This window comes from Triturus cristatus, chromosome 6, assembly GCF_964204655.1.
Source record: "Triturus cristatus chromosome 6, aTriCri1.1, whole genome shotgun sequence".
Taxonomy (NCBI): Eukaryota; Metazoa; Chordata; class Amphibia; order Caudata; family Salamandridae; genus Triturus; species Triturus cristatus.
In genome coordinates, this window is record NC_140589.1 from 1,402,373,642 (window position 1) to 1,402,397,634 (window position 23,993).

The 23,993-nt window shown below is 46.8% G+C and overlaps 1 protein-coding gene across 3 annotated transcripts in view; it reads left to right on the forward strand.

Moving 5' to 3' along the window:
* The window catches only part of ECT2L (epithelial cell transforming 2 like), a 445,514-nt gene that overhangs the window by 188,553 nt on the left and 232,968 nt on the right, over positions 1 to 23,993 (forward strand). For all 3 annotated transcript variants that reach the window (XM_085612467.1, XM_085612469.1, XM_085612468.1), the window contains 2 exons: positions 3,261 to 3,353; positions 19,980 to 20,162. In XM_085612467.1, the coding sequence (XP_085468593.1) occupies positions 3,261 to 3,353; positions 19,980 to 20,162 (276 nt within the window). The remainder of the gene's footprint in view (positions 1 to 3,260; positions 3,354 to 19,979; positions 20,163 to 23,993) is intronic.

A 23,993-nucleotide genomic window follows, 5' to 3' on the forward strand; every position in this document is an offset into this window, starting at 1 on the left:
TGCCAGAAAAAAGGTCTGCACAATTTTGTCCCGTGCATTTGTGACTATACACATTTCTCAGTCTCCATTGCATTGATCTGTTGACCTCTATTACTCTCCTTGTCAGTACTATAAGGATGCAGACTATACAGCATGGGTTTGAGTATGCACAAGTGTAAACTTACTCTGAGGTCCTCATTACAAGTTGTGGGGAAATCCCAATTCAGATATCAATGGTATTTTGCAGCCGAATCAGGATTATGAGTTCATTTGGAAAGCTGTGGGCATACTCCAAGTACACGGAGAGGCACCCTTCACTGGCAAATGGGACAGGGCAGTTTGTACTTGGAACAAAAATATATTCCCTTTTGTGCAAACTTTTAACATAGAAACCCCAAATATATTCCCCTGGGCTGAATGAAAATGCACAAAAAAATTAAATACAGTGAGCAACACATTTTAAAAACTATTTGGCTCTATCTCGTTGACAGACTCCTTTTGTGTATACTATTATGTTGTCCTATTGGAATGAATTTTTGTGTGTTTAATAATGTCTTGGGAATTATAGGTGAGGAAGAGACTTGCGAATTACAAATAGTCAGTTTGTAATAATGTTACCAGGTGCATGTTTTTAATCTTTGTATATTATTTGGAATATGGATGATTCTTTGTATTGTATATTTTTATATAAATAAATATGAAAGAATTTTTCATAATATTGTGATAGAGTTGAACAGTTTTTAAAGTGCGTTGCTCACTGTATTTCAGCCCTGGGGAATATATTTGTGGTTTCTATATTAAAAGCTTGCACAAAGGGGAATCCATGTTTATTCTAAGTTCATTAGGAAAGCCACAAGTACAATACTTTCCCCTTTAATCCGAGAACAGAAACTTGTCATCCACAGGGAATCCCCATCCAGTGTTTGAAGCACTCCTCAATATTGGTTAGTTCATGGTGCAGGATTTCCAAACAGATTGCTGCCTCAAAAGTAATGAGGAGCTGAATGCTGAAGAGGTACTTCTGTATAGGGATTTTAGGATAAACGTCTGTGTTAGAAGGGCGCCCTCCGGGAGCCCGATGGTGTCGGACTGACCACCCCGAGAGCCACCGTTCCGTAGGCGAGTAGCCGAGCGCCGCTGAGAAGCCTCCTGGGCGAGGTCCTTCTCCTATGATCGTATCAGCCAAGCAACCCCACCACCACAAAGGGACACCGCCAGGGTATTTATTCTTATAAGATTTTATCGGTTATCAAGGCAGGTTTCTGTGGCAATATTTACAGGTGGATCGAGGGATCCAAGAGAGTCTCAAAGTCTGGTTGGGATGGGGTAGCGGGACAGTCTCAGTCTTAGCCTGGTACTGGACACCCTGCGCCTAGCTCTCAATCCTCGAGCCGGGGGGTTCCGGAAACCGGGACGTCATCCGCTCGGTTCAGGGGATTGGTGCGGTGAGGTCGAGCCGCAACGAGGTCAGCAGGGCTCCGATGGTTTACTTCTGCGAGGTCGAGCCGCGACGAGGTCAGCAGGGCTCCGATGGTTTACTTCTGCGAGGTCGAGCCGTGACGAGGTCAGCAGGGCTCCGGTGTTCCGGGAGGATCTTCTTCTCAGAAAAAGGGGGGAGCCGCGACGCAGTCAGCAGGGCTCAGAGGTCCAAGGTCCAAGTAGTGAGTCTTTCTCCGTAGGGTCAGCCGCGATCCGATCAGCAGGGCTCTTGACTCCAGGATACATTAGCTGTCCTGGCTTGAGGTTGCCCCAGATATAGGTCTGGAGCCCTTTGATGTCCGGACCCTTGCGCCTGGGGGCGGAGGGGCCGGGATAGGAGAGGCCAGACACCCAGCGGGAGAGGCGCCAGCGCCCAGGAGGGCCGGAGGGCGATTGAAGCCAGGCATTGAGGGACGGTTGGGGGTCCCATCGAAACTCCTCTCCTCCGGGATCGGTGGAGTGGCCACTTGGTACCCCCTGGCCGGATCTTGGTGCCTCGATGTCGGGGCTTCGCTGGGGCCGAGGCCGGGGCGAGCCGTGTCGCGTAGGCTGGTGCGGGTAGCAAAGTACAATCCGGAGGGACCCCGAAGGGTGGGGGCTGCCCCCGTCGGGTCGGGTAGGAGGGTTCGGGACCACGCCACGAGGCCAGGTCCAACAGTCTGTTTGAGTGGTGAATTTATTTTTTCTACAAAAACAGACTAAAATTATGCACCCGTTTTATTTCTGTACACTGACAAACCTCGCAATATACTTTAAGCTGCAACAACTCAGCTTGATATCCAATAATATTGTATTCAGTTCATAACATCAATTAAGGCCCGCACGCCCCAGAATCAACTTAAGTTCTAATTGTTAATGCCTACGAATGTTGAGGAATCATGGCGACAAAATGTCATGCCTTTGCGAAACGCCTGCTAATTAATGTGTATACTAGGACTATTGCATGCCCTTGCATTGATATAATAAAGCTGTTTCAATTGGATTAACGTTAAGGAGGGCTCCATAAAACTATTTGCGTATAAGTTTCACATATATATTCAGATTGGAAGCAGAATGTAATTCTTGGTCCATAAGATGACACTAGGAGGATGTAGAAGCATTGATTTTTATTTTTTATTGCTCCCGAAACTCGAATGATGATAAGATAACAAGTTGTTTCAGTGAACTGTATGGACCATAATTTAAGGCATTTTCAGCAATAATGTTGTTAGAATTCCTTATATGTAATTATTGTGAAATAGGAATTTAAAAGAAAAATTTCTGTCACTACCTCATTCCCATGAATACTATCTTCTCTGGTGACATGAATACAGAGCGGTGTATACTTTTGACGGGAGCCACCGGTTTTACACAAAGATGGTTGTACTGTTAAATATATATATTTTACTGCTCATCACTATGTGTCCTTTCTTCTCTCCTTTTCTTAATTTCTTTTGTATTTTACAGAATGATCTAAACCTCAACATTTACTAAGAATGGTCTGATAAAGCTATTATCAAGCATGTTCGCATCTCTGAGATTGTTTTCATAAATCAAACGACACAGATAATATTGTGAAACAGTTTTCTAATCAAACAAGGAGAGCTATTTCTTTCACCCCAATTAAATATTTAGTGGCACCAACTATGAACTGTATAAGAGTGCGCCAAATGTTATTCAAATACTGCAACAAACCCAACCTTGCTCTGTTGAATGAAACGTGCATGGAATAAGTCTTTTTTTGTTTTTTTTGTTTTATGAAATGAAGGTTATATATATATATATATATAATTTTATAAATCATAACATTTTTATCTTTGCAGAGGCAGGAATGGAAATAATTGCTAACATTTCTAAGCTCACAGGTGTGCTCTTCAGTACCCCCACGGGTATAGCCACTGGATCCTACCAGCATAGTAAGTAAGCCATGGTATTCTTTTGCAATTAAATAGTAAGACCTGTTGTAGTTCCTCCATAGGTGGCTTCTTTGCTTGATTGCCCAGGTTTCTTCAGATGTTCAGTCCAAAATATGTTAAGATGCTGTGCACCAAAGGGCTGTGTATTGTAAAGATATTGCCCTGTCAGCAGTTTGTTCTGCTACCCATTGCATACTGCTGAAGAAGTTTGTGTTACTATGCATCGTGTTCACATATCCATGGCCTAGGAAGTGTCAGTGGTATATGTAATCACTTATCAAGCCTAGGAATTACTATTGTATCTGAAAATTTTATGAGGTTTTTTTTATAATGTTGCTCTTTGTGAGGAAGGACACTGTAGCTCAATGTACCCGAGTTCGAGGTGTGTAAGGATCACAGACCTTTTTTTAATGAAAACTTCATGTAAACCAGGTCTGATGGAACAGAACTGACTAAAGTAACTCTTGTGAAAAGTCAACTTGACTAGTTGCTATAGAGACAGGAACATGAGCCATGGATCTGATATTGAGCCTTGGACCGGATGATAGCATAAAAGTTCTCTAAAATGCACAAAACTGGCTACCTGATTTTTCTTTGCGCAATATCCCTGCATGGCGGTAGGTGACATTGGTCGGCTCTGTATGATGTCGTCGGCATTATCAGCACCGGTAGTGACATCCTCGTCACCTATATAGGTGCCACCTCGGTCCGCTGACGTCAGTCTTTTCTTTCAGCTCCAGTCAACACTGATCCATGAAGAGAGCTATCCTCAGTCACTTTTTGACAGGATTTTTTTTTTAAATGTTTTCATTGATTTTCACAGTAATAAAATCACATACATGTTACACTCAACAGTTCGGCATATTACATAGTATGTAGAGGTCATCCGGGAAAGGCATCAGGTACAATCAGGGTGCATTCATGTGTCACTCACCAGTGCGTTGCAGTTCCATTTCTATTGATAGGGAAACACATAGGTCACCCCGGTAGGCGTTCCACTTGCCCCACTTTTTGTCCCATTTCTTAGAACATCCTCTCGCTTTAACACCTCTTTTTCTGCTATCATGCATTTGTCGTATTCTTACCCATACTCTGAGTGAAGGTCTGTCCGCCACCCCCCCACCTCCTCGCTATCTCACGTTTCACTAGAGTGTATCCCAGTGTTGTAAATTGTTGTTCTATGTCTGTTAGGTCAGTCTGTTCCCACATATTAAGGAGTCCTAGTCTAAGCGTAAGGGTGAGTTCCTTCCCCAGGGCTTCCAGAATGTGACCTGTGGCCCTCTCCCACAGTGGTCTCACCCCCATGCAGTCCCATATCATGTGATAAAACGTTGCTTCTTGTTGGCAGCCCTGAAGAAAGAGTGGACTCATCCTGGTGACAAGATTTTTATAAACTTTTTGTCGACCCTTGTTTGCTGTGTAGGGGCCACGTCTAAAAAGACTTTGAGGTTCAAGCCATGCGGCGGCTGTCACCGTGCCATGTCGGTGACGGACCTGCATTTGGTTTGCCATGGTGCTCTGACTGCTTGGCCATGGCTCCGAATGCTTTTAGGGAGCGGCCCTTAAAGCTGCTTGCCCAGCAAGTGACACCGGGTCACTTGACCCCTCGGAGGTCATGGTCTCATTCAAGATGAAGGCCCGGGACCGCTCCAGAGCCCCAAGTCATCATTGTCCTACTTAAAATCGTCGGGGCATTCAGGTAAGAGGCACAAAAAGCACAAGAAGTCAAAGCATGCTTTATCTTCTCCCTTCCCATCGGCGGACGCAATGGAGAAGCCTCGGCTTTCAAGGCCTTATTCTACAGGACCTGCGCCTGGGTCAGCTCTGCGCTTCCTGACTTTCCAGGAGCCGGAGCGACCCCCACCTAACTTAGAGAATTTTATGAGGCCATGCACCTTATTTGTCGGCATCCTAACCCCACTGGTGCGCCTTCAGGCTCTGTGAGGTGAGAGGGGACCCCATCGGGTTCCATGCCGGCAGCCCCGGCGCTGTTGGTCCCCTGTGGATCTGGGAATGGATCCGGACCAGCACCAGTTGTGCCACTGCAACCTTCCCCGATGCCGCCGGCACCCACAGGCGACATCTTCCCCATTCTGATCCCCGAAGACTCAGAGCCGGTACTGCATCGCCAGACACCGATTCTGCTGCAGACAGGACCTACAGGTTCTAGATCATTTCCTGAGCTTTATTCTGAAGGGCTAGCAGTGGGAGAAGATTGGGAGGGGTCGCTGGATCCTTTACAAGTCCAGCCTGATGAGGAAATGGGCTGGTATGAGGAATTGGGTGAGGCCACTGGACTGGATACTTCTCCAGATACTGGGACGCTTCCTCCCCCTACCGTGACTAGGGAGGAGGGAGCTTATTATGCTGTGAGGGTGCGAAGGGCGGCCTTCAGCGGTGGTCAAGACTAACATCTTGACGGAGGTGATTCTGCTGGGAGTGTATTCCTCTTAACCCTTACTCCCATTTAATGAAGCCCTCATGGATGTCCTACTGGGAACCTGTACCAAGTCCCGCACAGGGGCTCCTGTGAATAGGACTATTGCCCACCGCCCTGCTCCCGGTGACCCAAATTCCAACACCACCCATCCTACCCCAGAGAGTTTGGTAGTCCAGATATCTACATTCCAGGGCACATTCCCTTCCACTCCCCCCGAATCCAAGAGGCTGGATAGTTGGGGCAAGAAATATCTTTCTTCCACCAGCCTTGCATTGTGGTCGGTGAAGACCACATGATTATTGTCCCATTATTTCCACAGTGTGTGGGAAACGGTTGCGTAAGTGCTGCCGCAGGTCCCGAAGGAGGTCAGTGCCGTCCTTTCCCAAGCAGTGTCAGTTGGGAGAGATGCAGCAAAGTTCGCCATTCAATGTGGTCTAGACACAACCAACACGCTGGGCAGAGCGGTGTCCTCGACAGTGGCTGCCAGACGCCACACCTGGCCGGGAACATCTGGCTTTTCGGGGGATGTCCAGGCCTTGCTCTCGGACATGCCCTTGAATGGCACCCGTCTCTTTGGAGACAAGGCAGACACAGCGCTGGAGCACTTTAAGGACTCACAGGCTACGTCCAAGTCCTTGGGCCTCTCAGTGGCTGCACATCCCAATTCTGCCTTTCGTAGCCATGGCGGGGGCTTTCAGCCATGCCAACCATACCTCAGCCACCGAGCCGCACAAAATCAGCAACCCCTACGTGCCCACAGTTCGTTCCGACCACATGGGTCGGGCAGCCAGAGGTTGGGTCAGGTCGCTACCCCCAGCAGCTTCAGCCTCCAAACCTTCCTAGTCTTGCCCTTCCAGACCATGAGCATCCAGTTAATGGCAGGATCAGCCATCACCTCCACCACTGGCAGACCATCACATTGGACAGGTGGGTCCTCCAGATAGTCCGAAAGGGCTACTCCCTCCCGTTCAAGACCACCCCTCTCTCCATGCCTCCATCCTACGACCGGCTGACGGAGGATCATTTAATTTTACTCCAGGAGGAAGTCATGACTCTGTTGGCCAAGGGAGACATAGATAGGGTTCTGGTGCAAGTAGTTGGCTGTGGTTGCTCTTTCCGCTTCTTTCTGGTGCCGAAAACTGACAAGAGCCTCCGTCCTATCCTAGACCTACGAGCCCTCAACTACTTCCTCAAAAAGGAAAAATTCAACATACATTAGCTAACGTCCTGTCTGCCTTGCACCCGGGAAACTAGATGGTAGCATTGGACTTGCAGGACGCCTATTTCCACATTCCCATCCTGCGTGCCCATCGGTGCTACCTGCGGTTTATGGTATGCCACGAGCATTTCCAGTTCCCCATGCTCCTTTTTGGCCTTACCAGCCCCTGTGGGTGGTCACCAAGGTGTTGGTTGTTGAAGCTCATCTGCGCAGAGCTGGGGTGTCGGTCTTCCCCCTAGCCCGACGACTGGCTGTTGAAGGCGGGCTCACCCCAAGCTGTTGTCTCCCACCTCTATACTACGGAGAACCTCCTGCATTCGCTCCACAGCAGTCGACATCCTGGAACTCTAGCGCCTGCCAATGACCACTAACAAAAAATACTTCTGCAGGGAGATATGCAGGAGGCCACTCACGCCACTTTCTTATCCCCATGTTTACATCAAAAGGACACCAGGACACCCTGAACAGGGGGAATATTCTAAGCTGCTGCACGCAATTCCAACTCTCACTGATCTGAGTTCAACTGACCTACTCTCAATAGAATTCATTCGTCCCGCAAACCCCTCAATGCCAGAGGCCATCAAGGCCACATGGAAATCAATAACAGTCGCCCAGAAAGTTCTAGCTGAACAGTGCACCTTCAAAGCTTGAGGGATAGATATCACACTGTATCTAATTCCAGAGTATCTGTTGCCTTTTCTGGCCCCCATCTCAAGGCCAGCACTCTCAAATTCAGTGCTCAGAGGGGCGCTTGGTCAATCACCTCAGTGGGGGGCTAACTTGATAACGTACAGACTTAACACTTGTGCAGCACCTGCCCCACGGAGGAAATCTCCTGTCTTCAGGTCAGTCACTCGGACAATAATCACCTCCACAGGAAGACAATGACGGCCAACACAAAATGATCTTAGAGATGGAGTAGACGCCAATCCACTCCACCTATGCTCGTGGAACATCAACGGCCTGTCAATAAAAATCATGGATGAGGACTTCCTGCAATACTTGAAACTTTTTGACATAATTATGTTGCTGGAAACATTGCTCACTTTACCGCAGCACATCCAAGGCTATATGTGTTTTTCCACGCCGGCCACAATGAGCAACAAATTTGGACACCACCCGGGAGGACTGGCAACCTAGGTCTCCACAACCAGAGTTACTTCAGCGGTCCTGGTCGGCTGCCCTGCACCGCCCACCTCCGCAGTGAAGATCGCCATCTCTCTCTATGGAGGGCAAGATGAGGTGGTTTTAATCAACACTTACGTCAAACCAAAACAAAAAACCAAAGACTCAGAAAACCTAATAGTATCTAGCTATATAATTGAGATGGAAACCCCATATTTCAATTTGACCGGGGGACCTAATTCAACATCTCTTTGACGCATCGGGGGTGAAGAGACTGGTATCCTCACTTCACTCAGCAACATCCCGCCACAATGTGCTCCGCTAATCGCAAGGAAGAGTTGCAAGAAAAACCGCCTCGTGGAAGACCTAGAACATCTAAACCAAAGGGCTCTCAATGGCAGATTCCCTGAAGACTCTTCCCCCGTTCCCTCACACTACTCTACCTCATCTTGTTCAATACTAGACTGCACGTTCGCAATCCTCTCACTGTTTCCCTTCATTCATGGGTTCAGAATGTGGGACAAGGGGGGCAGCGACCATCGACCACAAGAAATCCTACTGTTAGACTACCCAACCTCCACCATCCAACAAGAATTAGCCTTGGTGCCTATTTTTACCTCAAATCTAACGAAGATTAAATATACTTTGTCAACCACGGAGTCTCTGTCAAAAACAGCAATCGATCTCTTTCAGTCAATAGTGACAGGCACGACTGACCGAATAACACACTGGGAGTATTTTACCACAAAGCTCTAAAGCCTCTGGGGCACACACCCCCAAAAGCATATTATGGCCGGGCATTCGGCCTGAGAAACAGGATCTCTAAAGCACAAAGGGACCAACTAGACATCAATAAATCACACCCTAAGCTCTCTGAGAAAACATGCAGGGGACTTAAACGCCCGCACACTCTTGTGAAACCGACGGAATCTTCTGAAAAAATTGAAAAGGGGAATTAAGAAAGAGCAAGAAGACGAAATCTGGGCAAAGCTTTTTCATGATGCAAATCACAGTGACAGTGCCCGATTCTGGAGAAAGGTGAACGCTATAATCCATCCAGACCACGAGAGAATCTTGTCACATATCTCAGAGGAAACATGGCTTAAATTTCTATCCGAGCACTTTAACAACGAAGCCGGGGGCACCTGTTCAGTGGGTTTAAATGGATGGATGCCAAGTGACCACCCAGGAGCAAGTTCCAAGGCGTTGCTGGCGCTGAACATGGCTGATCCAGTTAAAACATCAGGGCGCAAGTCAGGCGACTCACCATTATCGGCAATCATGAAGCAGGTTGCAAAAGGGAGAAGAGAGGGGGTTCCGGGTCCGAATGGAATCCTACTAGCTCTATTTAAATATAAACCGGCCGATTGGGCCAATTTTCGGCAACCTTTATTTTTGGAAGTTAGGATACAAGGCAGAATACCCGAATCATGGAAAGGCTCGCCGATTGCACCACTTTATAAGAGCGGAGACAACGCTCGGCCTAACAACTATCGCCTAGTGGCCCTGATCGACAAGAAGGCAAAGTACTTTGCAGGCACCATCTTAGAAAACCTTACAGCCTAGGCAGACACCAATAATATCATACCGCCAAACCAGACTGGCTTCTGCAAAACGTCCGGTACGATAACAAATATCCTTGCACTCTCTCTTGTTATTAATATGACCAAAATAGCCAACCTGAAATTACATCCATGCTTCATCGACTTTAGTGCAGCATTTGATAATGTTTAAAGAGTGAAACTCTGGGGGAAGCTGGCACGCTGGGGAATCCCTCAGGACATCTTTGACATCTTGTCCCTTCTGCACACCGATAACTGGGCCCAGGTGAAACTGGGAGGGGGAACCCACCTCTCTAGCAAAGTCCCCACTACCAAAGGCCTGAAGCAGAGTTGTGTGCTGGCACCCAGACTGTTTAATCTCTATATGGCCGACCTCCCTCAAGCCCTCAACATCAGCAACACACACACACACCCAGGCTTGGAGGCAAATCATTGACCAACCTTCAGTATGCTAATGACTTGGTGCTGCTTAGCCACACACATGTCAGTCTCCAACATCTACTCAACAAAATGCAGAAATATGCCTTCGAGAATAACCTAAAAATCCATTTTAAGAAAACACCGACTATGACGGTAAATAACACAAGAAGATGGCAGAAGAGGTGGCACCTTGGAGGTGTCCCTACTGAATCCACAACTGATTGCAAATATCCAGGTGTAATCATTGATAATGAAGGGTCTTTCGCTCCCCAGAAAGAAGAAATCGGAAGGAGAGGCTTGGTCGTAGCAATAACGCTGATAAACCTGACATCAAAACTGATGGGGCCCTCATTATGCCCTCTCCTGAAGGTAGCACAGGCCAAGCTACTCCCCACGATAACCTATGGCAGCGAATCATTGCGGGGGAGAGATGCTAAACAACTGGACAGCTCCCTGATTATGGCGTACAGAACTATGTTCAGCTTCCCAAAAAACACTTCACCAGCTCAAATACGGCTGGAGTTTTGCATACTGAAACAATCGTTGGCTTGGCATGGCGCCTATATCATCTGCTGAAATAACATTAGATCCTCTGCCTCAAACACTCTAAATCAGCTGCTATGGCAAGAACTCCAGCATAGGGAAACCTCTCTGGGCAGACGCTACCCACAGAGAATCTCTTGAAATCACAAGGCTTACTAATCTCTGGAACACTCAGCTACAACACACATCCTTTAAAAAAATTGCTCTGGAAGTCTGAAAAACAAATCTCATTGCTGGAGGATAAGGCTCTGTTTTCAGGTAGATTGTGAGAAGTTGGCCTGGTATATGATGTTCACTAGTTAAAGTGACCACCTTGTACCATGCCAAGCAACCCTTATGGTGTGGTTGTAAGTCAACCTTTTCGGACTAGCTGCCCTAGTGGTAGCGTAGGCTAAGCAGTCTTTGAGGCTAAACTCGTTAAAGCGTGTTAAGCAGGCTGTTTTACCATATGTAACCCCCTTTTATATCAATGAAAGGACACCACACAGGTATTCAAAATATATATGTATTTATTACTCAAAGTATCCCCTAGACTCTTTATGAGCACAGGAGCACAAATCGTTAAACAAGAAAGTATTACAATATACAGAAGTTGCACTTTATATGGATGGGCCCTGGTGGCCACTCAAACCATATACTAAAATAGTGGTATAAGTACCACGAACAGGAAAGGGAAAAGGCCTAGGGCCTCTAGAATCGCTGGGCCTACAAGGAGCTAACTTCAGTTAGTGACCAGGAGGTCCACGGGTCGCGTGTGCAGTGAGGAAAGTTACACGCGTGCTCCCATAGGTTTTCAATGGGTGCGTAAAAGTTTAAGAGTTACTGCTAGAAGGGTCTTCTGGATGGACTACGAACTCAAGACTTAAAACACAGACACTAGAGATGTTTCTCTACACTTGGGCACCGGAGTGCCAGCTTTACCTCACCCACAGGAAGCGGGTGCATAAGTCTCGAAGTGCGTCGGGTTTCGTCTATCGATTCAATGGAGCCTGATGACAAAGATGCTGCAGGCGGTCGGTCCAGAAGAGATGCGGTGGATCCAAGGGTGGATCGGAGTTGTAGAAGACCTGAAAGCAGAGGGGACAGTGTTCACAGTCACTAGCCAGTGATCGGCGTGGCACCAGGTAGGTACCAGGCGATGTCGGGTGCAAACAGGTGATGAGGTGTAGCTTGTCTCTGCAGCCACGTGGTCCCTGAAGGTCGATGATGTCCAGGAGTCGATTCATGAGCTGTCCCACACAGGCTCTCGCTGTCGGCGATGTCGGCGACTCGAAAGAAGCAAACAAGCCTTGGCAAAGGCAGGAGTCGTGGAAAGTAAAGAAAGCTGATTGTTCTGACCAGCAAGGTCAGAGGGGCTGCTCCTTTGGAGAGCAGCTGGGGCCAGTCTGGAGCAACCAGACCAGCATTGTAGATTTCAAGGTTCGTTGCCAGAATGGCCACTAGCCAACGGGCCAGGGACCGGGCAGGCGCGTCGAGATGCAAAGTGCAGAGGGGCCCCACGCAGATCGTGGAGATGCTAGAGGGCTCACCTTTGGTGCAGATGCTGCTCGGATGTTGGGCTTCTCAGGACCCAAAGCACAACTTGGAGGGAGCCTCTGTTGTCGCGCTTGCAGCTTGTCGTCGGTCTTTCAAGATGGCTGGCTCCACGTATCTCGGTGCCTCCACGGGTTCCTTCTTTTCAGGGACTGTGGATCGGGCGGTGAGAGGTCTGGAGGTCCAGGTCTTGTTGGGTTCTGGGCTCGGGCTCCGGCGGGAGGCAGCGGCAAAGCAGACGTCGAATAGCTGGTTGGTGCTTGCGTTAGCAAGATGGTCACTCCCTGACCATAGGGGAGATTTCCTTCTGTCCTCTGTGCAGCAGAGCGTCGAAGTTCCCGTCTTCTTCTTGTAGTTAAGTTGATTCCAGGATGTCTGAAGTCTTAGGACACAGCTCCTACCTTTAAGCGGATTCTAGGGGCCGGACTACCTGCTAGGTCCCTCCCTAAGGGTGGGACCAGGAAGGGGGGTGGTTACACCCCCAATCCTTTGTCCAGCTCGCCCCAGGTCCGGGGCTGGTGTGCCCCAGGACCGGTTTGAACTGGCATATGCACCGAGGCTCCTTGTGAGCCTCAGGCATGTCTGATTCTATTCAAGCGCTACCTGACCAATACACAAAATCCTGTCTGGGGTGGTGCTCGCACCTCCCCTGGCAGGAAACCCTCTGTCCATGTCTCCCAAGCTGGAAGGACTCCCAGCAGCAGGAGGGCAGACTTGTGTCTGTGGTGGCAGCGTCCATTTTGTGGAGCTGAGGCTATGTCTGATTTTACCCGGGTTTCAGGTACTGTACATGTCGTGTCCCTCTAGAAGGGTGGAATGCTAACCCCGTCGCCAGAATTGGCGAGGGGTTAGTATTCCAATTCGTATGACACCTTACTCGACATGTTTTGATAAAGCCAAACCAAAGATAGCATTTAACCGCGAGGTTCATAATGCACTTAAGAGTATATGGTATGGCGATATCTGGAAACGGTAGAAGGAAGTTGTTCTGACCACTGCAGACAGGCTCAGCTCATGCCAGAGCACCATCTCACATGGAACCAAGCACTCTGCCTTCAGGATTGTTAAGGCCTGCCATAGGAGTGACTTATAGGTTAACATGTGTCCCATTTAAGGTTAGGTATAGGTATACTACACCTAAGTAAGAGGTGGTTACACCAACTTACCCCAGCTGAGTGATCAGCCAGTTGTGTCAAATTGTTAGGCCAGGCCAGGGGTGGCACAATACATGCTTCAGCCCCTGGTAGGCCTTAGATACACCAATGCCCTGGGTACCTAGTGTACACTGGTACAGGGGCTCACAGGGTGATCCAATTCCAATTGGTTATGCACCTGGAGTGCATAGTGTCAATTTAGTAGAGAGAACAGCAGGCTGGGGGTCTGATTAGCAGGCCCACAGCCTCAATATGTCAAAAACCAGTGAAGCAAAAAGCAAAAATTTGGGGTGACCATAGGATAGCAGACCCTACTCTCCTACATAGATCCAATGACTGGACGACCCTGAACTCTTACAAATCATCTGCACCTCAAAATATTTCAATCAGGATTTCCCTAAAACTCTCAAAACTAAGTTTATAAAGCACAGTCTGGGCATTCTTCCGTGTGCCAAGAACCTTCCACCATGACAGAGGGCATGTTCACCATGCACTTGCAGTTTGTGTGACACAGGCCCAGGAGACATTTTGCACCTAATTTGTACATGCATGGCGATGCAGCAAGAGAGGATACAGCTGCTAAAGATCCCCCTCAAGCAGATAGGAACCCGCACCAGGAGGCAAGCGGTGCTGGCATGCTTTGATCCGGGGGCCATACAACTGAATTGCAGAGCGGTCAAATTCCTCACACTGGCGGAACAAAAAATGAATTACACCATAGGAGTGCACCAACCACCCTAGCAATAGGCGGATAATGAAGAACTTGACATGCCAACCGGACGCTGTTTCTTTAAATTTAATTTCTATAACTTAAAAAAGAGCCCCCTAAGATGGGAAAAATTTCTACTTTGCCTTACATCCATTAGGAGCCTCCTCCTGATATCTATGCACTTTTTGAACTTCACCATGTGGCTGTCAGGCTCTATTGACATATACTAATGATGTACACTGTAGGCTACATTAACTATTATCATTACAGCCACGTAGTACTGTATTGCACATTTTTAGGGCTCTTGATTTTGCTGTCATATTTCAATGGCATTCATCGAACGGTTTTATCAGCTTTTTTATATTTATGTGTATGCACTGCACCACATTTTTATCATGTGTATCAATGACTTTACTGGTGAACTACTATGACATTTTACCTTGATAGTTCACAACAGTGCAGTGGTTTTTAGTAACTATGCATAATAAAAAATAAACTTGAATCCTGCATTCGCTGGGGTTCACTATCAATGTGCTGAAGTCACACCTGGTTCCCTCTCAGACGCTCCTTTTATCAGAGTTGTTCTGGACACTGCAGTTTCAGGCTTATCCTCCTCAGCCGCGAGTCCAGGATATTTAGGCTGCTGGGCCTCACGGCTTTCTGCATCCTACTGGTCACGCATGCCAGATGGCACATACCTACTCTGCAGTGGGACCTGAAGTTCCAGTGAGCGTCGCATCAGAGGAATCTCTCAGACATGGTCCAGATCTCGGAGGGAATTGAACAAGACCTGCAGTGGTGGCTTACGAACTGCAGTTGGGTCAAAGGCAGACTCCTCTCCCCTCCCCAACCAGATCTCACAGTAGTGACAGATGTGTCATTACTGGGATGGGGCAGCCACGTGGGAGAGTTGGAAATCAGATGACTCTGGTGTAATCAGGACACCAAATCAACATGCTGAAGCTCCGTGTGATCCGACCGGCATTAAAAGCCTTTCTACCCTCCATCAAGGGAAGCCTAGTTCAGGTGTTCACGGACAACATGACCGCCATATGGTACTGCAGCAAACATTGCGGGGTAGGGTTGTAGACCCTGTGTCAAGAGTCTCTGGACATGGCTAGAACAGCAGGGCATATCCCTGGTGGTGCAACACCTGGTGGGTTCTCTGAACACCAGAGCGGACAAACTCAGCCATCGATTCCTTGCAGATCACGAATGGCATGTCCATCTGGAGGTGGGGCAGTGGGCCTTGGTTATATCTGTTCACCTCCTTCGAGAACGCTCAATGTCAGCCGTTTTGCATGCTGGAGTTTCCAAGACCTCCTGCATGCCTTTCTGCCCATACCACTCCTGTCCAGAGTTCTCCAGAAGATTAGGAACGACCAAGCACAAGTCCTCCTTGTGGCTCTGGACTGGGCATGGAGAGTGTGGTATCCCAAGATCTTGCAAATGAGCATCAATCCTCTGATCAAGCTGGCCCCTTTGGAGGATCTTCTATCTCAGCAGCAGGGGGGAATTCTCCACCCGAAACTGTCAACTCTATGCCTTCTTGTGTGGAGAGTTGACAGCTTTTGACCTTCCTCCCGAAGTTTGCAATGTAATTCTGGCAGCTAGGCGTTCCTCTACTGACAGTATACACCTGCCGATGGAAGAAATTTGTAATATATTGTACAGAGAAGTATATCGACCCTCTTTCTGCTTCCCTTACCGATGTTTTACTTTCTTTCGATCCTCACCAAGCAGGGCTCTGCTCTGGGCACCCTGAAAGGGTATCTGTACGCTTTACTAAGGCTGCCAGACCAACTCTCCTTATTTAAGTCACCCATGTAAATAGGTCCCTAAAGGTCTTGTACATATGTTTCCACCTTCCCCCTTCATTACGCATTAGTGGGACCTTAATTTGATTCTCACCTTCCTCATGTGTGCTCCTATCCAGCCTCTGCACATTTGGCCCCTCCGGCTGCTCACCATCAAAATAGCCTTATTTGTGGCAATCACATCTGCAAGGAGGGAAAGTGAGCTGCTGGCTTTATCGTCTGTGCCCCCTTTTTCCCTGATAATTGGAGCTTAGCACTAGAGCCTTTTTCCTTCTGAAAATGGTGACACTTTTTTATATGGGACTGTCAGTCACCTTGCCCACTTTCTACGCTCCTCCACAACCCTCTAAAGAAGAAGAGCGACTGTCGTTCTACCTTGACCACACTAAAGATTTCCGGGTAGATGACCAACTCTTCGTGGGGTATGTTGGTGTAGAGAAAGTCGCAGTGCAGAAACTGACTCTCTCGATGGGTCGTTCTCTGCATCAAGATCTGCTATGCTTTGGAGAAGAAGCAGCCTCTTAAAGGCTTAAAAGCTTATTCCACCAGAGCTAACGATGTGACACACTAGCACGGGGAGTCACAGCTCTGGATATCTGCCTGGCAGAGACGTGGGCATCTCTTCACACGTTCACCAAACACTACTGCCTGGAAAGTCCGGTCCACAGGGACTGGCACTTCACCTTCTTAGTTTAGAATTTGTCCGCAGCCCTCAACCGGGGATAGTATTGCTTGGATATCTATTCAAAGGTAAGGATTCAGCAGCTAGATGTCTCTATCAGATAGACAAGTTACTTACTTTCAGTAACGCCTTATTTGGTAGAGATATGATCTAGCTGCAGATTCCTTACTGACTCACAACCATCCTCCGTGCACTGTGGACAAGTTTCTAGGGAAAAGGTTGTTCCCTTTTGGGGCCCTAGTTTTTTCAAACACACCAATGTTAGTACTCTTCATGGCTCCGTATTTCTGGTGTGGAAAGTTGGGAAAAGTAACTGACATGACCGTGCTGACGTAGCCCCTATATAGGTGACGTGGACATCACTACCTGCGCTGACGACGCCAACGATGTTACCTGGAACCGACGGACGCCACCTATTGGCATGCAGGAACATTGCCTGAAGAAACATCTTCTGGATCCCGTCTGATGCCTTGGAAATAAAAATAAAAAAAAGGAATCTGCCAGAAAAGGCATTACCGAAGATAAGTAACTTGTCCTATAATGGTATTGGAAGTCCGTGTAAAAAAAAGAAGACTGGAAACAGAAAGATAAACAGAGCTATCAGAAGTCTTTTTATTTTTAATGTTTCTGGAACAGCCCAAATCTCAAACGGCAACGGAAGAGGGTGGACAGATGAAAAGACATGAAATGAAAGAGGCGAGCATAAATTGAAAAGTTGGCACGTGAGAGTAGAAGAGGAGGGAGGGCAAAGTTAGATGTACTTAGAAATAGGTAAAATCAGCATGTTGCATGAGTCACGTTTGAACTAGTGGAGGTAAAGAACAGAAGCTGGTAAGAGAAAATTGCAAGCAGAGATGTCTGTGGAAGACACAGGTGAGGATGGTGTGCGTTAAAAACTTCTATCCCCTGTAAATACAAGGAAAAGGAGATTTTTTTAAAAATGGTCAGAGGAGGAGGTGAGGCAGAAGCAAAAGGAGATGTTGGGCAGGAAGTATCTGTGATGTCCTGTGACCAGTAGGAGAGTTCAAAGGAGGAGGAGGCAGAAGAGAAGCCAAAGGGGAAGTTGGATGGATAGCAGAAGAATGTATGATAGGGACAAGTGTAGTAAAATAAAAAAGAGGTTCAGGGATAATCCTGCAAAATCTTTTAATTAAATTAAAAAACACAACACAATACACAACTGACCCATCCCAGCAATATACACTTCAATGACTATAATGAAAAAAAATATTTTACTGTTGCGCAGCAGTTGGACAAAGAGAGTCATACATTCCAATAGCTGGCATTTTGTTCTATCCTAAGGTGGGGATGGTAAGAATAAAAATAGCGACTTAGTTGAAAAATGAGACACAAAAGACATAGAAATCATAGACGTACTTCTTGTGTTAACCTACGGAGGACACTTTCCCGGTGGTTAAAGGTTAGTATGGAGCTGAGCACACCCAAGACATATATAAAAGTCAAAAGTCTAAAATTAGACCAAAGGAGATTGATCAACCAGACTCTTGATTTTCTTCAGAAATGATCGAGCCAAGTCTTCCATTGTGAACATGTAGGTTTTCTTCTCAATCCATCAGTTTAAGCGTCATCGGAAACTTCACACTGGCCAGTAGGTCCAAGTCCTACATTTGACTTTTAATCTCAATTAGTGACCTCTTTCTCTGCAGGGTTGCTGAACTGAAAACTCGAAAGGAACAGACACAACGTTACCCATATTTAACTTTTCCTGCACTGCTGCTCTCAAACTCTTGTCAGTTTTACTGTTCTACCTCCTGATGTTCCTTAGGTAAACCCTTAGTCTTTCCTGGAGCCAGAGTGCTCCCCACACAACTCAAGGAGTTTTATGAGACCATACACCTCATATTAGATTTGCGGACCCCTCTGGAGTACCTTTGGGCCCCCTCTGTGCCGGTAAGGCTCTCTGGATCTTTTCCTGGATCGAGACGGATTCCGGTTGGGAATCCATGACCTTCACCGGGGTTCAGTCCTGTGGTGCCGTTCTCGGCGACCCATAGTCATTCCTGGTTCTGACACAGAGCTGTTCCGGCGTTGTTTGAAGTAGACACTGGCGCCAACCGGACCCCAACATCTGTTCAAGACAGAAGCCATACCCTGTGTGGATTTTGGGTGGGGTAGATCTGAGGATTCTTGCGGTTACCCTGACCTCCATGAAGATACCACCTGGATGATGACAACTGGTATGAGGAGCTGGAAGATGCCAGTGGTCTGGATATCTCACAAGACACTGGTCTCTTCTACTAGTGCAACTACAGAGGAGAGAGCATCTTTTGCTATGGTAGTGAGGAGTGCAGCTGAGGTCCTCAACCTCCAGACGCCTTCCTTTGGAAGTCCAGACTAATGTCCTGATGGAAATGCTTCAGCCAGGTGTATCCCACACAGAACTCCTACTGGCCTTCAGTGAAACCCTCCATGCACTGGACGATTGGACGTCGCCACTACCTTGCTCTCGGGGACCCAGCCTTCCTCACCCACTACCCCTCTTCTGAGAGCCTGATGGTGCTGGCCTCAATGTCCACAGTGAATCCCGGCGTGTACCCTACCCCTCCACTGGGCAGGGAATCCAAGGGGCAGGATACCGTTGGGAAGAGTATTTTCTCTTCAAACAGCCTTGCACTGAGGTCGATGAACACCACATGCCTCGTGGGCTGATATAGCCACACTGTATGAGACGTGGTTGTGCAAGTGCTGCCCGAGCCATCTTGAATCCATGATATTGCCAATCGCAGGAACGCAGCAAAGTTCACCATCAGAGGCGGGCCGAACACAGAGTCGCTGGGCAGAGCCAGTGCTTCATCAGTTGAACTCTGCTGCCGTGCCTGGCTGAGATGATCTGGCTTTTCAGGAATGTCCAGCAATCCCTTATGGACATGCCCTTCAACAACATTCACATTTTTATCAAAAAAGCTGACTCCGCACTAGAGTGCTTCAAGCAGAGTAGGGTCACGGCTAGGTCGTTGGGGATCACCATGGCCCCACGCTAGCTACACTTCCTTTCGCTACTTTCGTGACTAAGTTAGCAGCTATCAGCCAAGTCCTTTCCAACACAGCCACCACGGCCAAAAGGCTTCCCAGCATTTTAGTGGCCATGTTTCTCACAATTACTGTGGGTATTCATTGCCAGCGATCGAACCCCCAGCGCCCAGGTGTGACAGTGCCATGCTCTACAAATGCAGATTAGTTCAATTCCTCTATAAACGTGACCCTCTTGCTCTGTCGCTAGTCTTTATAGTTCTTTGTTAAAAAGATAATAAAGCACTCCTTTCAAACCAGTGTAGTCCTTATTAGTTAACCACACCAGGTAAGGAACAATATTCCCAACACAATGCCAATCTTTGTTCCAGATAGAGTCTTGTCAGAGAAGCAGACTGTTTTATTGCCGTTTTGTATGTTTTACTCAACAGTTATGAGCGAGTGGCTAGGAAATCGGAGAAATGGCCTTCCCCCTTCTGTGTACTTCAGTGACGTGAAGCTACAGACTTGGTGCCTACTTGCAGACCTCCTTGAGGAAGCCATGAAGGCCATCAGGAAACAAATGCGACCGTATATCAGGGAGTTGCAGACCACAGTCTCCGGCAGGATCGTTGGTAAGTGTTTATTTGTCATCTGTGGAAGCACTGGACACTATTTAAAGGCCACATTTGAAAACCAAAGGTTTTGAAATATTCCAAATCTATTTAGTGTGTCATCCCAGCCTTATTAACATTGCTATGTAGCATATGGTCCCGAGTTGCTTTGTACATAAACAAAATGTTGATGGTTCACCTGCGATTAATGTTTCTGAACTATGATCGGGTGGGAAATGGCAATGTTTTTGGACCTGTCTTTTTTGAGGTGTTTTGTTTCTCTAGTATAAATTTTGCTGATTTCAAACTTGATTCCACATTTTTTATTTACTTTGTTTCAATTACTTTATTTGCTCCAAAGTGAGACACGCCCAGATTATGTCTTCATTACGAGTAGCCGGAAAACTTCTGTTGCATGCTGTTGTCAAAGGGCAATTTCAGAAATAAATCTCAGTAACAGGATTGTTTTTTTGATAACAAAGCTTTATTCAGCTGAATACCACACCTTGAGCAAGTAACTCAAGCAACGTCTAACAAAAAAACTTTGGGCACTGATAGATATACCCTCCATCAGCAATGAAATTGTACCCAGTAGCTTGGTTCTCAAGCACAGAAGACAGTTTTGCATTCAATAAACAAGTGACAACTTCATCCTGATAGAGTAGAAAACATTAGCAAAACAAGTATGTTCTTCCCTCCTCAGATATATCCTTGAGTAAAATTTGCGAAGGTTGAGAAGAGAACATAATATCTCACTCCCTTGTCTCCCAGTCTGCCCATGGCTGTGCTGTGCAAAATACCTTCTTAGTTGGTAGTTGCTAAAGCCCATAATGCATTCATGTGATTTAGACAAGATGGTGTCAGTTAGGTATTATTAAAATTGGCCTGGGCACTCACACAGTAACTCCTGTTAACACGCATATTGGAATTATGAGTTTACAGTTTTTATCGGAGCTGGTACGTACTAGGGATGATAAAAATTGGATTACTGGTTGCATTTCAGCAGATCAAACCTGCTAATGTTTATCGGGAGGGGAGTGTGGGTGTACTGTAAATATAGAGACATGAAAGTTCTGGTACAATAAGCACCAGAATCAGATCGTATTCCCTTCTTTTGTGGCACAACTAGTAATAGGCCATAGTTACCTCTCACATTAAATTCTGTCCACCTCAGTGTTGGTTTTTATTGGGGGCAATACTGATCACCATAAAACCGGACTACTCATAATGAGGACCTGAGCGATCTTTCAATACTACGGGAGAAACCCTCCATGCCTTTCCATCCATTAGTACTGTAAATGGAAAAATAGAAATTCTGGAAACCTACGAATAGTGGTGGCGGTAAAAAAGGGTCTGTGTTTTGCTGGATAGAGGGCTGGTATTATGAGACAGTGGCAGTCTCCCTATAAATTATTATTATTGCATCATCATCTTCCTTCTCCACCTCTGTCACAAGAAAAACTGTTGAAGTTGTAGGGGACAGTTGATTTTCCCCTAAAATGTTCCTGCAGGGCCATAATCTCAGAGTTGTGGGAAGAACAACTTGGGCCATCGCTCCCCTCTTCCAAGGCGGTTACCGCACTGACCAGTAAACCCTCCCAACACACTTCGTTGGGTGGACCCTGCTTTGAGAGAGTCTGATTCATCTGTTGCCTAGAATAGGAAATGACGCTCGTCTTTGCTACTGTTGTCTGTATCAAAGGCTTCTGCTAGAGGGGAAAGCTATGTTTATTGTGAAAGTGGGCGGAAAGAGGGAGTGGGAAAGGGACAGATTGAGCGGAGTGAAAGTTAACTGGTGGGGACATGTAAAGACTGTGGTTTGCATGGCTCACCAATCAAAGAGCGGGGTAATAACTGGAAAAGCAGCCCTACCATATCTCTTCCATGCTTCCATCCTAGCTGAAGCTTTGGAAGTAGGGTAAGTCTGCCTTTCACCACACAGTGTCTTTTTTACCTTGAGCTGTCATTTCACTTCTAATGATGAAAGTAAAAACTGTCTGGGAGGTAACTCTAAAAGAGCGGGAGAAAGCCTTCTGATGAAAACCATTGTGAAGCCTCTGGGATGTTAAAGAAAGTATTGGACTCATGGGAGGGGAAAGGATAGAAAGGTAACCTGGGCCAGGCCATTCCAGACTTGTTCAGTCGTGATAGAAGCCAACCAAGTGCTTTGTGTCTCTCTCTCATGTGTGGGGTTCCAGTCTAGCTAGAGTCTGAGCCATTGGGATTGCCGGCCTTTTTGACCTGACTAGGACTGTACACCTTTTGGAACTTGGGAGGGGTTTGGGGTACCAACAACCGATCAAACATTTGGCCTCTTTCAAGCTATCAGCTGTAGGTTAAGTTTTGGTCTTTAATGACTGTTTCTGCTCTGGTTGCCAACCTTCATCCCTCATTGCTCTTCCAGTACTTAACTCACTCAGGTGTATTTGTACTGCAGTGGGCAATATCCCTACCTTAAAAGCTATGTGACTACTGCTCTTATCACTAACGTCCTTGCCCGATGCAACAGTTATTTTGCCCATTTAGCATTAGTGTACTTATTTGACAGTATCCCTGCTTTGCAAATGGTGCCAATTGGATTACTGAGCCATCTGTGATAAACCCCCTTGTTAGGTGTAAACGCACACAGCACTCTGCTGCCCCTCCGGCATGGATTGTGTGATGTAGCTGCCTTTATGTTTTAGTCCCACTGGGGAACCATCTCAACCAACTAGGGAACCTGTGACTTGGTTGCTTAACAGTGCCCCTGTGGTTCTTTGGTTGGGAAGGGGTCCGACATGGGTTATATATATTGATTGCTTTAAAAGTGCCTCTAAGCGTCAAGCAGATGTACACTGTGCTTATTCCACCTCTCACACATTTCTTACCACCATACTATTAAGCTGTGCAACACTAGACAAGAAAAGAGTAAATTGCTGGTCACTCACACACGGCACCCAAACACTCCCTATACAGGCTCACAAAAATACACAACACTCTCCTCAGTGGGGTGCAGCTTACTATCCATGTGGACAAGCACTTTAGTGCCCCACATACAGATAGTCACGCTACATAAATGCTACAGTAAGACTGTTCTGGCTTACTTAATTGGTCACAACAAGCTGCAATTTAAGGTAGCCTGGGCAGTTAAGACACATGCTCATGTGCATCTGCAATTTTCACAACACTAACAATACAATTAATACAAGTATGGCAACTCTGATGCTTAATGTAGTTATAAGAGGGGTCTGAGTGCCTTATTTGGCCATTTGCTTGAATCATCAAACAGTGGCTCAGCTGGTTAATGTCCATACTGGAGGTCATAGCGTCTAACGTGAAGGTCACAGATGTATTTTGTAAGAATAGTAGTCCAGTGGATTAATGCTTTTGCTACAGAGATACCTGTGTTACCTGCAGGTCACAAGTTTTAACTATGGTGAAATATCTCAATGAGTTGCCCGTTTCTCTTAAAACAGCCTCATGTGCCCCAATTGTTCATTATTAAAAGGTGAACAAAAAGGGTACCAGTGGGTAGTAATGAGCATTTAAAGTACTACAAAAATTCAATTGTACTACAAGCTGTTTAATTCATTACCAGTGTAGCTACGCACATAGTAAGATATAGCTGGTGTTCAACTTAAGCCTCATTATTAACATGATCTTTTTTTTTTTTGTTTGAAACCGTTTATTGCAATTTCAAGTATATACAAGTATGGGCCTACAACCTTCCGGCCGGCCGCTAGAATGACAGGAGCGTGTGACATACGTACAGAAAAGGCACTTGGCGTAGCAGAGAAGTAAATCAGGAGGTATCAAGGACGTGGGCCACATGACTCTGAGCCCACAATACGGTTTCAGTTATACGAACACAAC